Below are 17,519 nucleotides of genomic sequence, written 5' to 3' on the forward strand. Positions count from 1 at the left end.
CTTACTTCTTATATGTGGTGGGATTGGGAGTAACTCTTAGGAAGGTGAAAGAAATATGTAATGATCTGTATTAGAGGAATGTTTTCATGACAGAAAATCCCAATACATTTTTGTTGAATTAATATGTATTTTATAGGTATTTTATTTTCTAATCTCTTCCATAGGTCCCATTTATTTCATTTTCCACTACTGAACATTGACCCACAGACAAGATGACAGATTCTTCGTCGTCTTCCTTCTTTTCTGATTTTGGGCTGCTACTGTACTTGGAGGAGTTAAACAAAAATGAATTAAGTAAATTCAAGTCATTCCTAAAGAATGAGACCACAGGACCCGGGAACTGCCTGATACCCTGGACTGAAGTGAAGAAGGCCAGTCGGGAGGATCTGGCTAACTTGATGCACAAGCATTATCCAGGGGAGCAAGCCTGGGATGTGGCTCTGAAAATCTTTGGCAAGATGAACCTGAAGGATCTGTGTGAGAGAGCAAAAGCTGAGATAAGTTGTGAGTGATGCTAGGGACATACCTGGGGGGAGGGAGAAGGAAGTGCTTCCTGGAAGCTACTGGGATGATTCTATGAAAGGGATTTAGGGATTAAACTATTCAGTGGTTCACAAACTCATTGGAGGCCACATATATTGGGAACTTGTTGGATCATTTGAGAAACAACAAAGAGGCAGGAAAGTTTTGAGAACTGTTACAGCCTGGCCCATTAATTAGGGGTAATTAATCCATTTGGTAGCAGTTAGCATGATTAAAGCAACTGAATAATAAGAGTTATCCCATCTAGTATACCTTTGCCTAAACTACAGATAAGCTCATATATTAGCCTAAATTTTAAGGAATCTCAAATATGGCTTAAAAATCTTTGCTGAAATATGAGGAATGGGCCAAAAAATTATTAAGGAACATAAGCCAAGTCAGTATTTTTAGTCATTCCCAAGTATGATATATTGTAGACGTCTAAAATTCCTTACTCACACCCTAGCTAGTTTGGCTCAGTGGATAGAGCCTTGGCCTGCAGACTGTAGGGTCCCAGTTTTGATTCTGGCCAAGGGCACCTGCCTGGGTTGTGGGCTTGATCCCCAGGGGAGGGCATGCTGGAGGGCGTGGTGGAGGCAGCCAATCAATGATTCTCTCTCATCATTGATGTTTCTCTCTCCCTTCCTCTCTGAAATCAATAAAGAAATATATTTAAAAAATAAAAAATAAATAAAATTCCTTACTCACATATCCTTTGAGCCTCACCATATCTATGTGAGGTCAGTACAGATAAGGACACTGAGGCTTAGGCTAGACCCCTTGCCCTGTTACAGGCTGCGGGCATGGCAAGAGTTCTCCTACTTCATCACTCTTCCCTCAGGTAAACTGGTGTAGTCTGGGGCTCTGTTGGCTCTAGTTTCTTAAACCTAGATGGTCATAGAATTGAACTACTGAGGAAAATTCTGGCCATTACCAAAGCTCTCCTTGTTTTTGGTAATCTTGTGATCCTGTTGGAACCTGTTGTAGGGACAGCCCAGACCATGGAACCAGAGGACACCATGGCTGGAGAGGCGCAAGGTGACCAGGAGGCAGTTCTGGGTAAGTAGATAGGTTTTTGTTAGATTTGGGAGGGGGTTGAGCTTTTAAAGGTGGGGGTCTGTGAAGGCACTTTTGTTCAACTCTTGCTAACTTCTAATTCCTACCTGTTCACTGATTATCATTCCAAGAGTCAACAAAACTGGCTTTCTGGCCAAAGTCAGAGTCAGGGCCATGTTGATTCAGGGCCTCAGGAGAATGGTATTTGGGAATGCCCAATCAAAGGCGAAAGTCTAATAAGCAAAGGTATGTTCATGTTTGCGTGTTATGGGCTAAGAGTCTCTGAGTTGGCAGGGACTATTTAGCCTGTCACGTGTATTCCCTTCCTTTAGAAGTGATGCTGTAATTAAGTTCCCACGGTATTGATTGACTGGTCCACATAAAGTGTAATTTCCAGTTCAATCCCATTTCCATTTCCCCTACTTTGTTTTGAATTCTGTTTACTTGAATTTCAGTTTATGTAAACGGAATTACAGTACAAAGAAAACTTGAGCAGGTGAGAAAGCTTTTATTCATAACTCAGCCATGCTGGTTTCTAAGAGGCCACACTCTTCCATTCAAGAAGTAATTGAGGCCCTGGTCAGGTATCTAAGTGGTTAGAGTGTCATCCCAATATGCCAAGGTTGTGGGTTCAATCCCTGGTCGGTACACATACAAGATGCAACCAATGAAAGCATGAGTAAGTGGAATAACAAATCAATGTTTCTCTTTCTCTCTCTCCCTTCCTCTGCCTCCCTAAAAAAAAAAAAAATCAATAAATAACATTTAAAAAAGAGAAATAATTGAGAACCTACTTCATTTCAAGGACTAATGAATAAAAATTGCTGATTTCTTTAAATGATCTTGAGATGACTTCCTGCTTTGACCTTAATTTCTGATTCAATATAAGGACATCTGTTTTTATGGTATAAGTTTAAGAAACCAGGTTTTTATTTCCATAGAAATTTACTGTCAGAAAATTTGGAAGACAGATAAAAGTAAACAAAAATTAAAAATCATCTTATAATCTCAATTTTCTTTTTAAGTATTGTACTGAACTAGATATTATACCATAAAGAATACCTATATTCTAATACCATAACTTTTCTTGGAGGAGAATTAAGCATAATTTAGTGTGATATTAAGTATGTTAGATATTTGTATGGTTTTGTGTGTGTGTGTGTGTATGTGTGTGTGTGTGTGTGTGTGTGTGTGTGTTATTGATTTCAGAGAGGAAGGGAGAGGGAGAGAGAGATAGAAACATCAGTGGTGAAAGAGAGTCATTGATTAGCAGCCTTCTGCACACCCCCCTACTGGGGATTGAGCCTGCAACCCGGCCATGTGCTCTTGACCAGAATCAAACCTGGGACCCTTCAGTCCGCAAGCCGATGCTCTATCCACTGATCCAAACCATCTAGAGCAAGTATGTTAGATATTTGTACCGAATGCCCTAGTAGAACAGAGAAAACAATTACAGTACTGTATCCAAGAGGAATTGGTTCCAGGACCCCCTTCAGGCACCAAAATTTATGGATGCTCAAGTCACTTATATAAAACTAGAGGCCCATTGCATGAAAATTCATGCACTGGATGGGGGGTCCCTCAGCCCAGCCTGCCCCCTCTCACAGTCTGGGAGCCCTCAGGGGCAGGAGGCAACCCTGTGATCAGGGGAAGGTGGCACCCCCATCACACCTCTGCTGCTGCACTGCTGGCAGCACAAGCCTCGGCCAGCCCTGGTTACCTGAGCCTCAGGTGGCACTGGGTGGCTGAGCAGCTGCCATCTGAGGCTTGCCTGCACCTCAGGCTGGCCCTGGGCAGCTGCGGGGCTGAGGGAACTGGGGGACTCCAGAGGCAGGTGCGCTGATGGGGCTGAGAGGACTGGGCACCACCATCTTGTAGCTGTGGCCACCGCCATCTTTGAGGGCGTGACAGTCAATTAGCATATTCCCTCCTTATTGGCTGTGGGCGCCACCATCTTTGTGACAGTGTGAGGTTCAATTAGCATATTCTCTCTTTATTAGATAGGATAGCATAGAACAGTCAGACCACCCCATCCACAGATTTCCGACCACACGTCAAAATAGTATTTTCAATCTGTGGTTGGTTGACTCTCTGGATACAAAACCCAGGGATTTGGAGGGCCAGCTGTGTAGTTATTGAAAAAAAATCCATGTATAAATGGACCCGTGCAGTTCAAACCTCTGTTGTTCAATGGTCAACCGTGTTTACTTTAAAAAATTAAATAATTACAGCATGTGATATGTGCTATGAATGAAAAATATACTGTGTTTTGAGAATGTGTGAAAAAGAGAGCTATCCTAGCATTACAGTTCAGAGAAGGCTTTCCTCCTGAGAGAGTGACATTTAATTGAGATCTAAAGATGGAATTGGGCTTAACTAGGTGAAGATGAAACTATATTTTCATTCTATTTGGACACTTGGGAATTTTTTTCTTTTGTTTGTATAATTATGTTAACCAGTGTCACCCCAATAAATTCAATAATAAATAAATAAAACGAAATGAAAAAATATTCTTTAGGGTATGTTTCCATGTTCATTTCTATTAATTTCTTACCTGTATGAAGTGGATTATTTTGATCTATAGCTTCAGATTTGTAGCTTCAGTTCCTCTCTGGCTATTATTGTTAATTGTTACCTATTTACCTTTTGATTAAAAAAAAAATTGATTTCTCAGAGAAAGAGGAAGGGGGCGAGAGAGAGAGAGAGAGAGAGAGAGAGAGAAAAGAGGGAAACATCAATGGGTTGCCTTCTGCAAGCCCCCTACTGGGGATCCATCCTGCAACCTGGGCATGTACCCTGACTGGGAATCAAACCAGCAACCTTTCTGTGCACGGGACAATGCCTAGCTAACTGAACCACACCTGCCAGGGCACCTGTGTTCCTTTTTAATCTGGATATAACTCTGTTCTACACATATATCATCTTTTTTTTCCTCTATGGAGGAAAAGTATAAAGAGAAAATATTTCTAGAACAGATTTAATTTTTATTTTCCATCACAAATTTATTTTTATGCATTGCCAGTTCTATTTTTTTTTTCCATTCTGATGTATGTTTTAAATCTACAGGAATATTCTTTGTTTTGTTTATATTTTTTTCTTAGTTAAACCAGCTGATTTTTTATTTCAGCCTATATCTCTTCCTGTTCCGAAGTCCAGGTCCAGCATTCTTACACATCATAGAATTTGTTTTGATCATGTATATCTTGGTTTTGATCTTGATCCATTCTGACTCAGGTGATGGAACAAAATATAGGATTCAAATACAGGAAAAGTTTTCCCTCGTGCCGGATGAGAAGTGTTGGCTTGGAGAACCTAAAGATTTCCATCATGAGATTGCTGAGGAAGGTAGAGAACTGCTAGAACATTTGTTTGATGTGGATGTCAACACCGGTGAGCAGCCACAGACAGTGGTGCTGCAAGGGGCTGCTGGAGTCGGGAAAACCACCCTGGTGAGAAAGGCCATGTTAGACTGGGCTCAGGGCACTCTCTATCAGGAGAAATTTACCTATATTTTTTATCTCAATGCGAGAGAAATTAACCAGTGGAAAGAAAGAAGCTTTGTTGAAATGATATCAACGGACTGGCCCAGCACAGAAGGCCCCATTGAAAATATTATGTCCCAGCCAAGTAGTCTCCTTTTTATTATTGACAGTTTTGATGAGCTGAACTTTGCCTTTGAGGAACCCGAGTTTGTGCTGTGCGAAGACTGGACCCAGGTACACCCCGTGTCCTTCCTCATGAGTAGTTTGCTGAGGAGAGTGATGCTGCCTGAGTCTTTCTTATTGGTGACAACTAGGCTCACAACTTATGAGAAACTAAAGCTCTTGCTGAAGAATCAGCGTTCCGTAGAGCTACTCGGTATGTCAGAAGATGCAAGAGAGGAATATGTTTATGGGTTTTTTGAAGACAAGAAGTGGGCCTTGCTAGTATTGAGTTTACTGAGAAACAATGAGATGCTGTTTAGCATGTGCAATGTCCCCCTAGTGTGCTGGGTCATTTGTAATAGTCTGGAGCAGCAAATGGAGAAGGGTGGGGACATCGCATTGACCTGCAAATCCACCACGGCTCTGTTTACCTGCTATATCTCCAGCTTGTTCACACAGGTCAATGGAAGAAGTCCCGAACAAGCCCAGCTGAGGAATTTGTGCCACTTGGCTGCCAAAGGAGTATGGACTATGACACACGTGTTTTACAGGGCAAATTTCCGAAAGCATGAATTAATGAAATCTGATGTCTCTAGTTTCCTGGACATGAATATTCTTCAGAAGGACACAGATTATGAAAACTGCTATGAGTTCACCCACCTACACATTCAGGAGTTTTTTGCAGCTATGTTCTATATGTTGGCAGACAGCTCGAAACTCGGGGACCATTCCTCTCAGTCTTTTGCAGACTTGAAGCTGTTACTTGAAAGCACCAATTGTGAACACCCCCATTTGACGCAGATGAAATGCTTTCTGTTTGGACTTTTGAATGAAGACCGAGTAAAACAACTGGAGGAAACTCTTAACTGTAACATGTCATTGGAGATAAAAGGGAAGATACTTCAGTGGATGGAAATATTAGGAAACAGTGACTCTTTCATCCAGCTGGGATGTCTGGAGTTGTTTCACTGTCTGTATGAGACTCAAGATGAAGCATTTATAATCCAGGCAATGAGATATTTCCAAAAGGTTGTCATTAATATTTGCGAGAAATTCCATTTGCTTGTGTCTTCATTCTGCCTTAAGCATTGCCAGTGCTTACGGACCATTAAACTGTCTGTAACTGTGGTATTTGAGAAGATGTTAAAATCAAGCTTCCCAGTTGAAACTTGGTAAGTGTCTTAGGTCAGTTCCCTGGAAGTGCCCTGTAGGGGAGTGAAGGAAGTCGATTTTGTCAGGCGGGAGGGGAGGAGTTGTTTAGCTGAGGTCCCAGAGCCTGGAAAAATGTTCAGAGTTGTCTCACCTTGAGAAATGGAGGCCAGGCACTGAAGCCCCTATTGAACGGCCACGGATCTTGGTAAAGAATAGGCAGAAACTTGCCTGAAGTGGCTCTCTTCACTTGAGGGTAATCCCAAGAGAGGACCTTGGCTGAGAGCTGTCAACTGTGAACACTCCCAACAACTAGGGAATGGGTGCCCCAGTCCTGAAGGATGTGGCACTTACATCCACTATTCTACTTCTATTAACTTGTAAAAGCAATGCCCTCCAGAAGAATAGGGACCAGGAATTTCGTCCTGGACCAAGTGTACATAGGTCATCTCTCTGGGCTATGCTCCACTGTACTCTACTGACCTAGCTCACCTTCCTCATTGCCTACACACACATCGGCCTTTGTATGAAAGGTCTAAGCTCTTTAACACTTAACTGGATGGAGTCAGATGCAGGTAAGAAATAGTAGGTGCTGAATGAGTGTTTTGAAAGACTAAATGAACCTTCAGCATTTTTTTTTGCTTATTATTAGAGGCCTGGTGCACAAAATTCATGCATGGGGGTGGGTGAGGGTCCCTCAGCCCGGTCTGTGCCCTATCGCAGTCTGAGACCCCTTGGGGGATGTCCGACTGCCTGCTCCCCATGCGGGCCTAAGCCGGCAGTCAGACATCCCTCTCACAGTCCAGGACCCCTCGCTCCTTACCACCCACCTCTTGCTGCTCCTTACTGCTCGGCTCCCTGCTCCTTAGCGCTACCTTGGAGGCAAGAGAGGCTCCTACCACCACTGCTGCGTTTGCCAGCTGTGAGTCCAGCTTCTGGCTGAGTGGTGCTCCCCCTATGGAAGTGCACTGACCACCAGGAAGCAGCTCCTGCATTGATCATCTGCCCCATGGTGGTCAGTGTGCATCATAGTTACCAGTTGTTCTGCTGTTTGGTCAATTTGCATACTAGGCTTTTATTACATAGGATTATTATAGCCTCTCACCTTCCTGAAGTTGCCTTTTCTGACTCTACCCATCTAAGTATGAGGGAAGAGTTGAACTATGGGATTAGTTCTAGATTTAACTAAAATTAATTGATGGCTTACTATGTGGTATATAGCGTGTACAGGATATTGAACATATCCAATTAAAGGCTGGTCAAAACCACATTTCAATTTATTTTTAAGATTATAAAACTGAGATTCAGAGAAGTTCACCTAAAAAATAAGTGTATAATCATTGATTCAACCATCAAATAATAGCGAACATTTGCTTCACACATACCTGATAGTCTTCTAAGTCCCGACTCATTTAGTCTCCTAAAAATCCAAGTTCCTTTTTACTTGTTAAAAAATGTATTTAAAAAACACCAAGTGGGTGTGTGTAACTTGAAAGAGGTCACATCTGATGATAAATCCTTGGTTTTCCAACTTTACCCAAGCTGTCTCATTGCTGTTGCATACAATTTCAGCATCCCTCTTATAAGAATACATTTCATTTCTCTCTGAACTGTGGGAGCAGGAATTGAAGGCTGGAATGCTATGACCCTCACTTTTCTGTCCTTGGGAAGTTGTAAGTAATCTCCTTCAGTCAGTTTTCTTGATTCTGATTTCATAGTTCTATTTACAGGAGACATGATTGAACCCAGGGCATTAGAATGTATATTAAGCCTAATCCTATATTATAAAGGCTAATATGCAAATTGCTGAACAGGCGAATGACCGGTTGCTATGACATGCACTGACCACCAGGGGACAAACACTCAATGCAGGAACTGCTCCCTGGTGGTCAGTGTGCTCCCACAGAGGGAGCGCTGCTTAGCCAGAAGCTCTGAGCTGGGCTCATGACTGGCGAGTGCAGCAGTGGTGGCGGGAGCCTCTGCCACCTCCGCAGTAGTGCTAAGGATATCTGACTGACGACTTAGGACCACTCAGACATCCTCCGAGGGCCCCCGGACTGTGAGAGGGTGCAGGTCGGGCTGAGGAACCCCACTCCCTGCCAGTGCACGAATTTTGTGCACTGGGCCTCTAGTAATAAATATTAGGAAGGCATTCTGGCCACCATATAGCCAGTCTTCATGCTCCACTCCTCTCCCCTCCCCTCTGTTGTAGTGTTGTCTAATTCTAGAGTTGGTATTGTTACTAAAATAAAAGAGTCTGAGAACCCAGTGTTTTAAAAGGGACATTATGGGTGACTTCAGTCTCTGCTACAACCTAACTACACTGTAAACTTAAGAACAGGATTCCTATCTTGTTCACCATTTTATCCATAATATTTGTATACTAGAGGCCCAATGCATGAAGATTCATGCAAGAATGGGCCTTCCTTCCCCTGGCTGCCGGCACCGCCTTCACTCTGGCCAGAGCCACCTTTTTGCTCCATCCCGGAGCCACCTTTCCACTTTCCCATGCTGCCCAGAGGCCCGGAACGGCTTCCTGCCCCTGGCTGCTTCCTGCAATAGCAAATGTATCCTGCCCCTGGCATCCTGCCCCTGGCTGCTCAGCACCTTCATATGCAAATTAACCCGCCATCTTTGTTGGGTTAATTTGCATACTCCTGATTGGCTGGTGTGTTTTGCAAAGGTACGGTCAATTTGCATCTTACTCTTTTATTAGTGTAGATAGTAAGCACATGCATGTTTGAATGAATTTATTGCCTAGTTTTTGCAGATTTAAGACTTCAGGTGATGTAGAGGCCACCACTCTGCAATGTCACTCATTCCAATTTAAGTAAGGTATTGTGGGAACCAGTGTTTATTGAACAGTGAAGGGGATCAGAATGTGCCACTGCAACAGGTGCAGCTTTGGCATAAGGATGTTTTGAGCTAAAGGTGATTGAGTCCCTAAAATCCCTTATCTGCCTAAAAGCAGAGCTTCCCAAAAGGACTTAACTGTCATTAACTCCCCCCAGGAGCAACATTTATCTCTTCTTGGAGACAGAAGTTGGCCCTACAACTAGACCGAACTTGTCATAATCTATCATGTCTCCATCTAGTGTCCTAAGGGCCCACTTATCTTTCAGAAAAGTCATTTGTTTTTCCATAAGTACCCTTTCTCCCTTTGCCTTTCCCCTACTAACATAGGTATGTAGACCCCAAATTCTAACCGCCCCTTTGATTTACTTAGAATTGAATTTCTCCCCTGTGTATCTTTTATGCACATAAAATTTGTACGTTTTTCTCTTGTTAATAGGGATACCTATTACTGCTGGCAAGATCTTTGTTCTGTGCTTCATACAAATGAACACTTGAGAGAATTGGAACTATATCATAGCAACCTTAATGAACTGGCAAAGAAGATTTTTTATAAAGAACTAAGTCACCCAAAATGTAAACTACAGAAGCTATTGTAAGTCTAGCATAAGGAAACTTAATAGAGTTGTTCTAGTTTCTTTCTGTGCCCCACCTCCCACTCCTACTTAGGGGAGACCAACAGTGTAAAATACTCTTAAAACGTGAACAGTGGAAACCTCTGGGAACACGGAGGCATAACTAACCTGTTCTAGGAACTATTGCACAGAGAATGGTAACTGTTGACATGGGTTTTGGGGCTTGATTAGGAATTTTCTAGATGAGGAAGAATGCAAGGGTGTAAGGCATTCTAGGCAGGTCAACAAAGCATTTTCCAAGATAAGTTCTGGAACATCCTATGTAAACAATACCAAAAACAAGACAAAATTATTCCCTCACTTCAGAGACCTTTCTTGTACCACTTTCTATCATTCTTCTCACCCTGTTCAGTCCCACTTTCTAATCTCTATGTCTATTGATTAGCTTTTCTGTTCTTGGGAATCATTTAGGAAGATTTGTAGAGTATATATGTTTGTTTGTTTTTTTAAATATATTTTATTGAATTTTTACAGAGAGGAAGGGAGAGGGATAGAGAGTTAGAAATATCGATGAGAGAGACATTGATCAGCTGCCTCCTGCACACCCCCCCCTGGGGATGTGCCCACAACCAAGGTACATGTCCTTGACCGGAATCGAACCTGGGACCTTTCAGTCTGCAGGCTGACGCTCTATCCACTGAGCCAAACCAGTTAGGGCGAGTATATATGTTTTGTGTTTATCTTTTGCTCAACAAAATGTGTTTCCATGTTGTTGCATGTTTTAGTAGTTTTCTTTTATCGCTGATTAGCATTTCATTGTATGATAGAATACAACTTGCTTATTCATTCTTTTGTGAATAGAACCTGAGGTTGTTTCCAATTTTTTGGCCATTATGAATAAGGCTGCTGCTATGAATATTTATGTGCACCTTTTATTTTTGTGACATATATTTTTATCTCTTGGGTTAATACCCAGGAATGGAACTGCTAGTTCATTGGAGGATGTTTGGCTTTTTAAGAAATTGCCAGCCAGTTCTTCAGAGTTGTACCATTTCACAGTCCCACCAGCAACATGTGAAAGTCCCAGCTGTTCCTCATCCTTGCCAACATTTGCTATTGCAGTTTTTAGTTTATCTCATAATTTGATTCTAGATACTCTATCATTTTTTAAAAATATATTTTATTGATTGCAGAGAGGAAGGGAGAGGGAGAGAGAGATAGGAACATCAATGATGAGAGAGAATCATTGATTGGCTGCCTCCTGCATACCCCACACTGGGGATAGAGCTCGCAACCTGGGCATGTGCCCTTGACTGGAATCGAACCTGGGACCCTTCAATCCACAGGCCGACACTATCCACTGAGCCAAACCAGCTAGCTAGGGTCATTTCTTTTTTTTTACGTTTGCTTGTTTAATGTCTCCCTCTTGTCCATGGGCTCTCCTAGGAGCTGGAACTGATCCTGTTGTCTTCTGTGTTCAGTGCCCATCAGTGCACTCAAGGCCTAATTTGTGCTCAGTAATATGTACTGAATGCTGAACAAATGATAGATTTTTTTTTCCATTAGCACCGAAGATTTTTTTGGGGGGGGGCGGGGGTGAGAAGACAGGCTTCCCCTTAAATATTTTCCTTAGAACCTCGGTGTTTTTAGTGAGATCAGACCTTAGATTTCAAATAATTAGATTAGGTCTGGACTTGCATATAGATGTGGCAGGAAACTGCATATATGTTACTATGAAGGACTTCTTAGGAGTCCTTTTTCCTCACCCTCAAATGTCTTCACAGTTTGTCCCTTCACTGAATGTCACTAACCTAAATCCTAATAATTGTTAATGCCATCTTTTGGGTTAGATAGTTTCCCCTTTTAGAATTCAAAAGTCCCTCGGGTTGAGGGTGGAGGGGAGTGACACACGTGTTTTACACCTTGGTGTGGCTTTACTTGTGTCCCAATTCCCTAACAAGTGAGGCTGTACTTTTCAATTTATGTTTAATGAGTGCTTTAGGCACTTTTATTAGATGATGGTGGTTAGTGCTCAAATGGGTAAAAGCTTTATTTTCTTGTGCTTGGCTGGAAGGGATGTGAAAGTAATGGGTAAGTAGAGGGCAGAAGGGAGGGCAGGTGGTATTATGAAGAGAGGTTTTGAACAGTCAGCAGTGTGAACCTGTTGGGCATGTGGGGCCCGCAGAGGCACTACAGAAGGATTAGATATAGCTAACAGTGACCAAGTTAGGAGATCGGAAATCGGAAGAAAAATAGGGGATTTAGTGTTCTTCTTATTTTGCTTTGGGCTGTCCATGAGATGGTAGGGCATATTTTGCAAGGATGTTTTGCTAATGATACACATTTAAAAAGTTGATATTGACAGTGAACTCACCTCAGGTTATTTAAAGGATTAAATATTATAAATTAATACTGTAATTGCAGTATTTGGAATAGTCCCAATATTTTTTGATAGCCATTCCTGGGGTTAAGGGTTCAAAAACTCCTCTTTCTTTTTCCTGATATTACCTTTCTTTCCTTTAAGGTCAAACAAAGTTGAGAGTATCAGTTGTCAGGATATCATGGACATCTAAGTTGTAACCCAGTTGTTTTTCTAAGCAGCAAGTGAAACTTGGATTTATGACCTGACCTGGAACACGAGAAACCCAGAGTAGGATAAGAGGTGGCAGGAATATTTAGATAATATTCAAGATTTGGGCTTGAAAAGACAAAAGAGATGATTTTGTAATCCCTCCTGCATATTTTTCTTTTGAAGGTTGAGATTTTTTTCTTTTGCTGATGGTTGCCAGAATTTCGCCAGTTGTTTGACTCACAACCAGAATCTGCTGCATCTCGACCTGAAAGGAAGTGATATAGGGGATGGTGGAGTGAAGTCATTATGTGAAGCCTTGAGACACCCAGACTGCAAACTGCAGAATCTGAGGTAAGTTGTGATTTTTTTGGTATTACAATTGAGAATTGTATCCGTCCAGATAGAGCCTTCCAGCCTGGAATTGCTGTTCATGGGACTAGGTTACATCTACTCTCATGATATGGAAAGGGGGGATCTGTAGATTCAGGCTGATTTCCTCCAGGTAGGACTTCTAACTCCTCCCATCCCCCAACTGAAGACCCCTCATTGTTCAGTCACCTAAATCTAAGAAATAAGCACACACACAAAAAGCAGATCCAGAATATATAAGATTTAATTTTTTTTCATATTTAAATGCAAGCATGTGTTTATTCCTTGTATTTTTGAATGCTCAGAAAAGAATGCACTAATGGTAGCTGGGGGCAGTACTGGGGCAGGCTCAGTTTTACTTAATTTTTGATAGTGAATCGCCCTCACCTTATAATTGCAACTCACTGATCAATATAGAAAATTGAGGAAGAACAGTGTAGCAACTGCTCTCTCACTGTCACCCACTATTGATCCTAATGGTGGGCCTGATTTTCTTTCTCTATGAAAGTGAGGGGTCTAGCAGTCATACTTGGTCTGCACATTGTGTGGCAGGTTTCAAGAAAGATCTCATTTTCCACTGAAAGATATTTAATTCAGTTTATGGCAAGTAAAACCAAGAAAACAAACAGAAGCAAAATAACAAATCATTGCATTAAGTTTTACCTTAGAGGTTTTTGTAATCCCTGGATTCATTTGGGGTTGGGGGTAGGAATGAACCTTGATACATAAAAGGCCAACGTAGGTCTGTATTTGTGGGAAACAAATGATAACTTGTGTATAGAAAACAAGTAAAATTTGCCACAAGACCTTCTTTTTTGACAATAGGCATATGAATTCTGTTACCATTGGGAATTTATTTTTAGGTTTCACTATTTTACAGGATGAAATTCTCTCATAGCATGTCTGAAAATTGGTTGCATAATTATTGAACGTGTTGAGTTTAGTTGTCAGCAGGACAGGTTAGGGTATTGGTTTTACCATCTAGGAAGTAGTTCTAGTACATTTTGAAGAATTTTCTATAACCTGTAGCCTCTGGTTCTGGAACACAAATGAGAAGTAGGTCATTGGTGTCTCTTTCTAAAAGTAAAACATGTTAGTGGCAAAAAGCTGTTAAGTGGAGGGAAAGATATTTTCTTACAGTGGAAGCTGTGGATCCAAAACAAAACGCCTTGGCACCTAACAGAGCAGCAGGACTTGATAAGATCTCTTTCATCAGTTGAGATTTGACAAGCCTTGATGTGGGCTCGCTTACTAGGCTTATAGACAGGAAACCTTCTCACTGGGTCAACTAGTAGGGCTCCTTACACAAGTGAATAGTGTTTCGTGGCAGAAGTCATCAGAGCTTTGTGATAATAAAACACTGCATCATGTAGGGTTGGAAGTTGTCCCATTGTGGGTGGCCACTGAGGAGTAATCAAGAGTCCTGTAGATCTCCTATTGTCATTTCATGTGGGAAAGTTTCTAGTCTTATGATGGTTTTAGACCTCCTGTTATAAGAGCTATGGACAGTTGGCTGGCCATGTTATACATGTGCTTATTTCCTGTTTCTTTAGATAATGTGTTCTTGTTGTTAAAACTTTAAGAATTAACCTTTTGCACTCAGATGTCGAGTGTGACTCGACAAGGTTAGCATTAGAATAAAGGAATCGAGAAAAAAGCAAGTGAGTGCTAAGGGTTAATCCATAGTACTCTTTTTCTGTCTAGAAGATCTCTCTCCAAACATAATGTATGAGATTGCCTTCATTTCCCTAACTGCCTGCTTGGCTGCTGATATAATGCCCTTTAGTATTAGTCTACTCCTGCTGCCATAACAAAATAACACAAAGTAGCTTAAACAACAGAGGTTTATTTCTCAGTTGTGGAGGATGGAAGTTCTAAATCCGGGGGCTGGTAGGGTTGGTTTCTGGTGAGGCTTGCGGACAGCTGCCTTCTCATATATTATGGCCTTTTTTTGTGTTTGTACATTGCTGATGTCTTGTCCAGTCCTATTGAGTTAGGGGTTCACTCTTGTGACCTCATTTAACCTAATTACCTCTTTAAAAGCCCTGTCTCCAGATGCAGTCACATTGGGAATTAGGGCTTTAACATGAATTTGGGGGAGCACTATTCAGTCCATAACACCTTTTCAGGGCAAGTTGAGGTTTTCAACCTTAGGCCATGTTCTGGGTCATCCATTGAGGTCTAATCCTGTTCCTACCTCTGTATGCCCTGATTTTGATGAAGAGAATCAATTTCTGGGGACTCAAGTTAATAAGTCCTTGATTAAAAGAAATAATCAAAACAACTCCACGTTCCAGGAACATTGCTGCCACTGGACTATATAAATAGCTGCTGGTATCAGGTCCAGCCACGCCCAAAGTACAGGTGGTCTCTAAATATGAGTCTCTAAAAATAGGAGCTCTACATACACTTACCGTATTTTCTGGCATATAAGATGACTTTTTAACCCAGGAAAATCTTCTCAAAAGTCGGGGGTCTTATACGCCAGAAAATATGGTACTCACAAATATGGTACTCTTGCTCAGCTCCAGCACTGGGACAGCTGCTTGCAAGGGGGGGGGGGGGGGGGGGGGGATACAGGTACCGTATTTTCCAGCATATAAGACCCCCGACTTTTGAGAAGGATTTTTCTGGGTTAAAAAGTCATCTTATACGCCGGAAAATACGGTATTTTCTTCTTCTACTGCTGCCCTTTTTAAACTTTATTTTTAGAAACATTTTACTTATTTACTTCTTGTTTTCATTGGTAAGGACTAGTTTCCTCAGAAAGCGTAGGTTGACTTCCACTTGTAAGTAAGCTCTTGGCAGGCAGTAGTGGGAGTGGCAGCTTTTGCTCCTGATTTCCTGCCCATCCTATCTAATAAAAGAGTAATGTGCAAATTGACAGGCACTCCAATACACAAGATGGCTGCCCCCATGTGGACACAAGATGGCTGCCACAAGATGGCCTGCAGGGGAGGGCAGTTGGGGGGGACCAGGCCTGCAGGGGAGGGCAGTTGGGGGGGACCAGGCCTGCAGGGGAGGGCAGTTGGGAATGACCAGGCCTGCAGGGGAGGACAGTTAGGGGTGACCAGGCAGGCAGGAGAGGGCAGTTAGGGGTGACCAGGCCATCAGGGGAGGGCTGTTAAGGGCAATCGGGCTGGCTGGGAGCAGTTAGGCGTCAATCAGGTTGGCAGGGGAGTGGTTAGGGGGTGATTAGGCTGGTAGGCAGAAGCGGTTAGGGGCAATCAGGCAGGCAGGCAGGCGAACTGTTGGGAGCTAGCTGTCCTGGATTGTGAGAGGGATGTCCGACTGCCCACCGGGGTCAGGCCTAAACGGGCAGTCGGACATCCCTCAAGGGGTCCCAGATTGGAGAGGGTACAGGCTGGGCTGAGGGACACACCCTCCCCTGTGCAGGAATTTCATGCATCAGGCCTCTAGTCTTTTTCATAAATCAGAGTGCAAGGATGCAGCTCTTTTCTAGTGCACCTCCATCCATGTAGAGGACATTCCTCCCAGATTAAAACATGATCATTTAAAAATATTTTTAGCCCTACTGGTGTAACTCAGTGATTGAGTGTTGACCTATGAATCAGGAGGTCAAGGTTTGATTCCCAGTCAGGATACATGCCGGGGTTGCAGCTCAATCAGGGCATGCAGGAGGCAGCTGATTGATGATTCTCTCACATCATTGATGTTTCTATCTCTCTCTCCCTCTCCCTTCCTCTCTAAAATTAATAAAAATATATTTAAAATATTTTTAATGTTTTCATAACGTATTTTCAGAGGGAATTGGGGATGTGGGAATGGAAAACACACCCCCCACCCTTCTAACTCTCTATCAGAACCTTGTGATGGAATTAAATCATTCTTATTCTAGAGTTAAGCTGGGTTATCAGAAAAGGTCCCAAAGACCCAGATAGATCCGTTGACCAAATGCTCTGGCTGGGTGAGCATTGCTTATAATTCTTCTCCAAGGAGGAGTCATTTCTATGTTTCTGTATTTTTTTTTCCCCAGCCTGGAATCCTGCAGCCTAACTACACTTTGTTGTCTGAATATCTCCAAGATTCTCATCAGAAGCCACAGCCTGATATTTCTGAATCTGTCAACCAATAATATATTGGATGACGGAGTGGAGCTGTTGTGTGAGGCCTTAAGACATCCAAACTGTCACCTAGAGAGACTGTCGTGAGTCTTTTTGCTTTGTTTTCTGTAGAGTCATTTTGTTCAACCTTGGACAGATTAGTTATGAACTGAATGGGCAATCTGCCTGGGTCTTGACACCAGTTGACTCACTTGTTAATTGTGGATCAGCTCCTCCTCTACTGCCCTTCCTCTTTAACTTAACTTTTACACACTTTTCTTCATGATTAACTTGTTACTTTTCATTTTTTTCCAGGCTTTTCCTCTTCCCTATTTTTTGTTTCAGTACACACTGTGCATAGCTGAAATGGAATCCATAATTTAAGTAGCTTTGATGAAGTTGAGTCTATAGTTGAGGTGTAGGGGTTTTAAGTACCAGCTAACTTCCATTTGAAGGAGAAGAGAAGCATGAACTTTGGGATTTGACTGATCTCTTCCCATTTGTGTTTCTCCTTCAGCTTAGAAAGCTGTGGCCTCACAGTAGCTGGTTGCAAGGATCTCTCTTTGGCTCTCATCAGCAATAAAGGGCTGACACATTTGTGCTTGGCAGACAACATCTTGGGAGATGATGGAGTAAAGATTATGAGTGATGTCTTGAAGCATCCACAGTGCACTCTACAGAGCCTTGTGTAAGTGTCTACTAGTTTTCAGCCTTC

General features: G+C 42.3%; 1 protein-coding gene across 1 annotated transcript in view; it reads left to right on the plus strand.

The window, feature by feature from the left end:
• The first annotated feature begins 212 nt into the window (after positions 1-212).
• The window catches only part of NLRP14 (NLR family pyrin domain containing 14), a 29,186-nt gene continuing 11,879 nt past the window's right edge, over positions 213-17,519 (plus strand). Inside the window, exons 1-7 of the mRNA XM_008151076.3 lie at positions 213-504; positions 1,510-1,581; positions 4,813-6,394; positions 9,664-9,819; positions 12,555-12,722; positions 16,738-16,908; positions 17,322-17,492. Of these exons, the coding sequence (XP_008149298.2) occupies positions 213-504; positions 1,510-1,581; positions 4,813-6,394; positions 9,664-9,819; positions 12,555-12,722; positions 16,738-16,908; positions 17,322-17,492 (2,612 nt within the window). The remainder of the gene's footprint in view (positions 505-1,509; positions 1,582-4,812; positions 6,395-9,663; positions 9,820-12,554; positions 12,723-16,737; positions 16,909-17,321; positions 17,493-17,519) is intronic.

This window comes from Eptesicus fuscus, chromosome 13 (genome assembly GCF_027574615.1).
Source record: "Eptesicus fuscus isolate TK198812 chromosome 13, DD_ASM_mEF_20220401, whole genome shotgun sequence".
Classification (NCBI taxonomy): domain Eukaryota; kingdom Metazoa; phylum Chordata; class Mammalia; order Chiroptera; family Vespertilionidae; genus Eptesicus; species Eptesicus fuscus.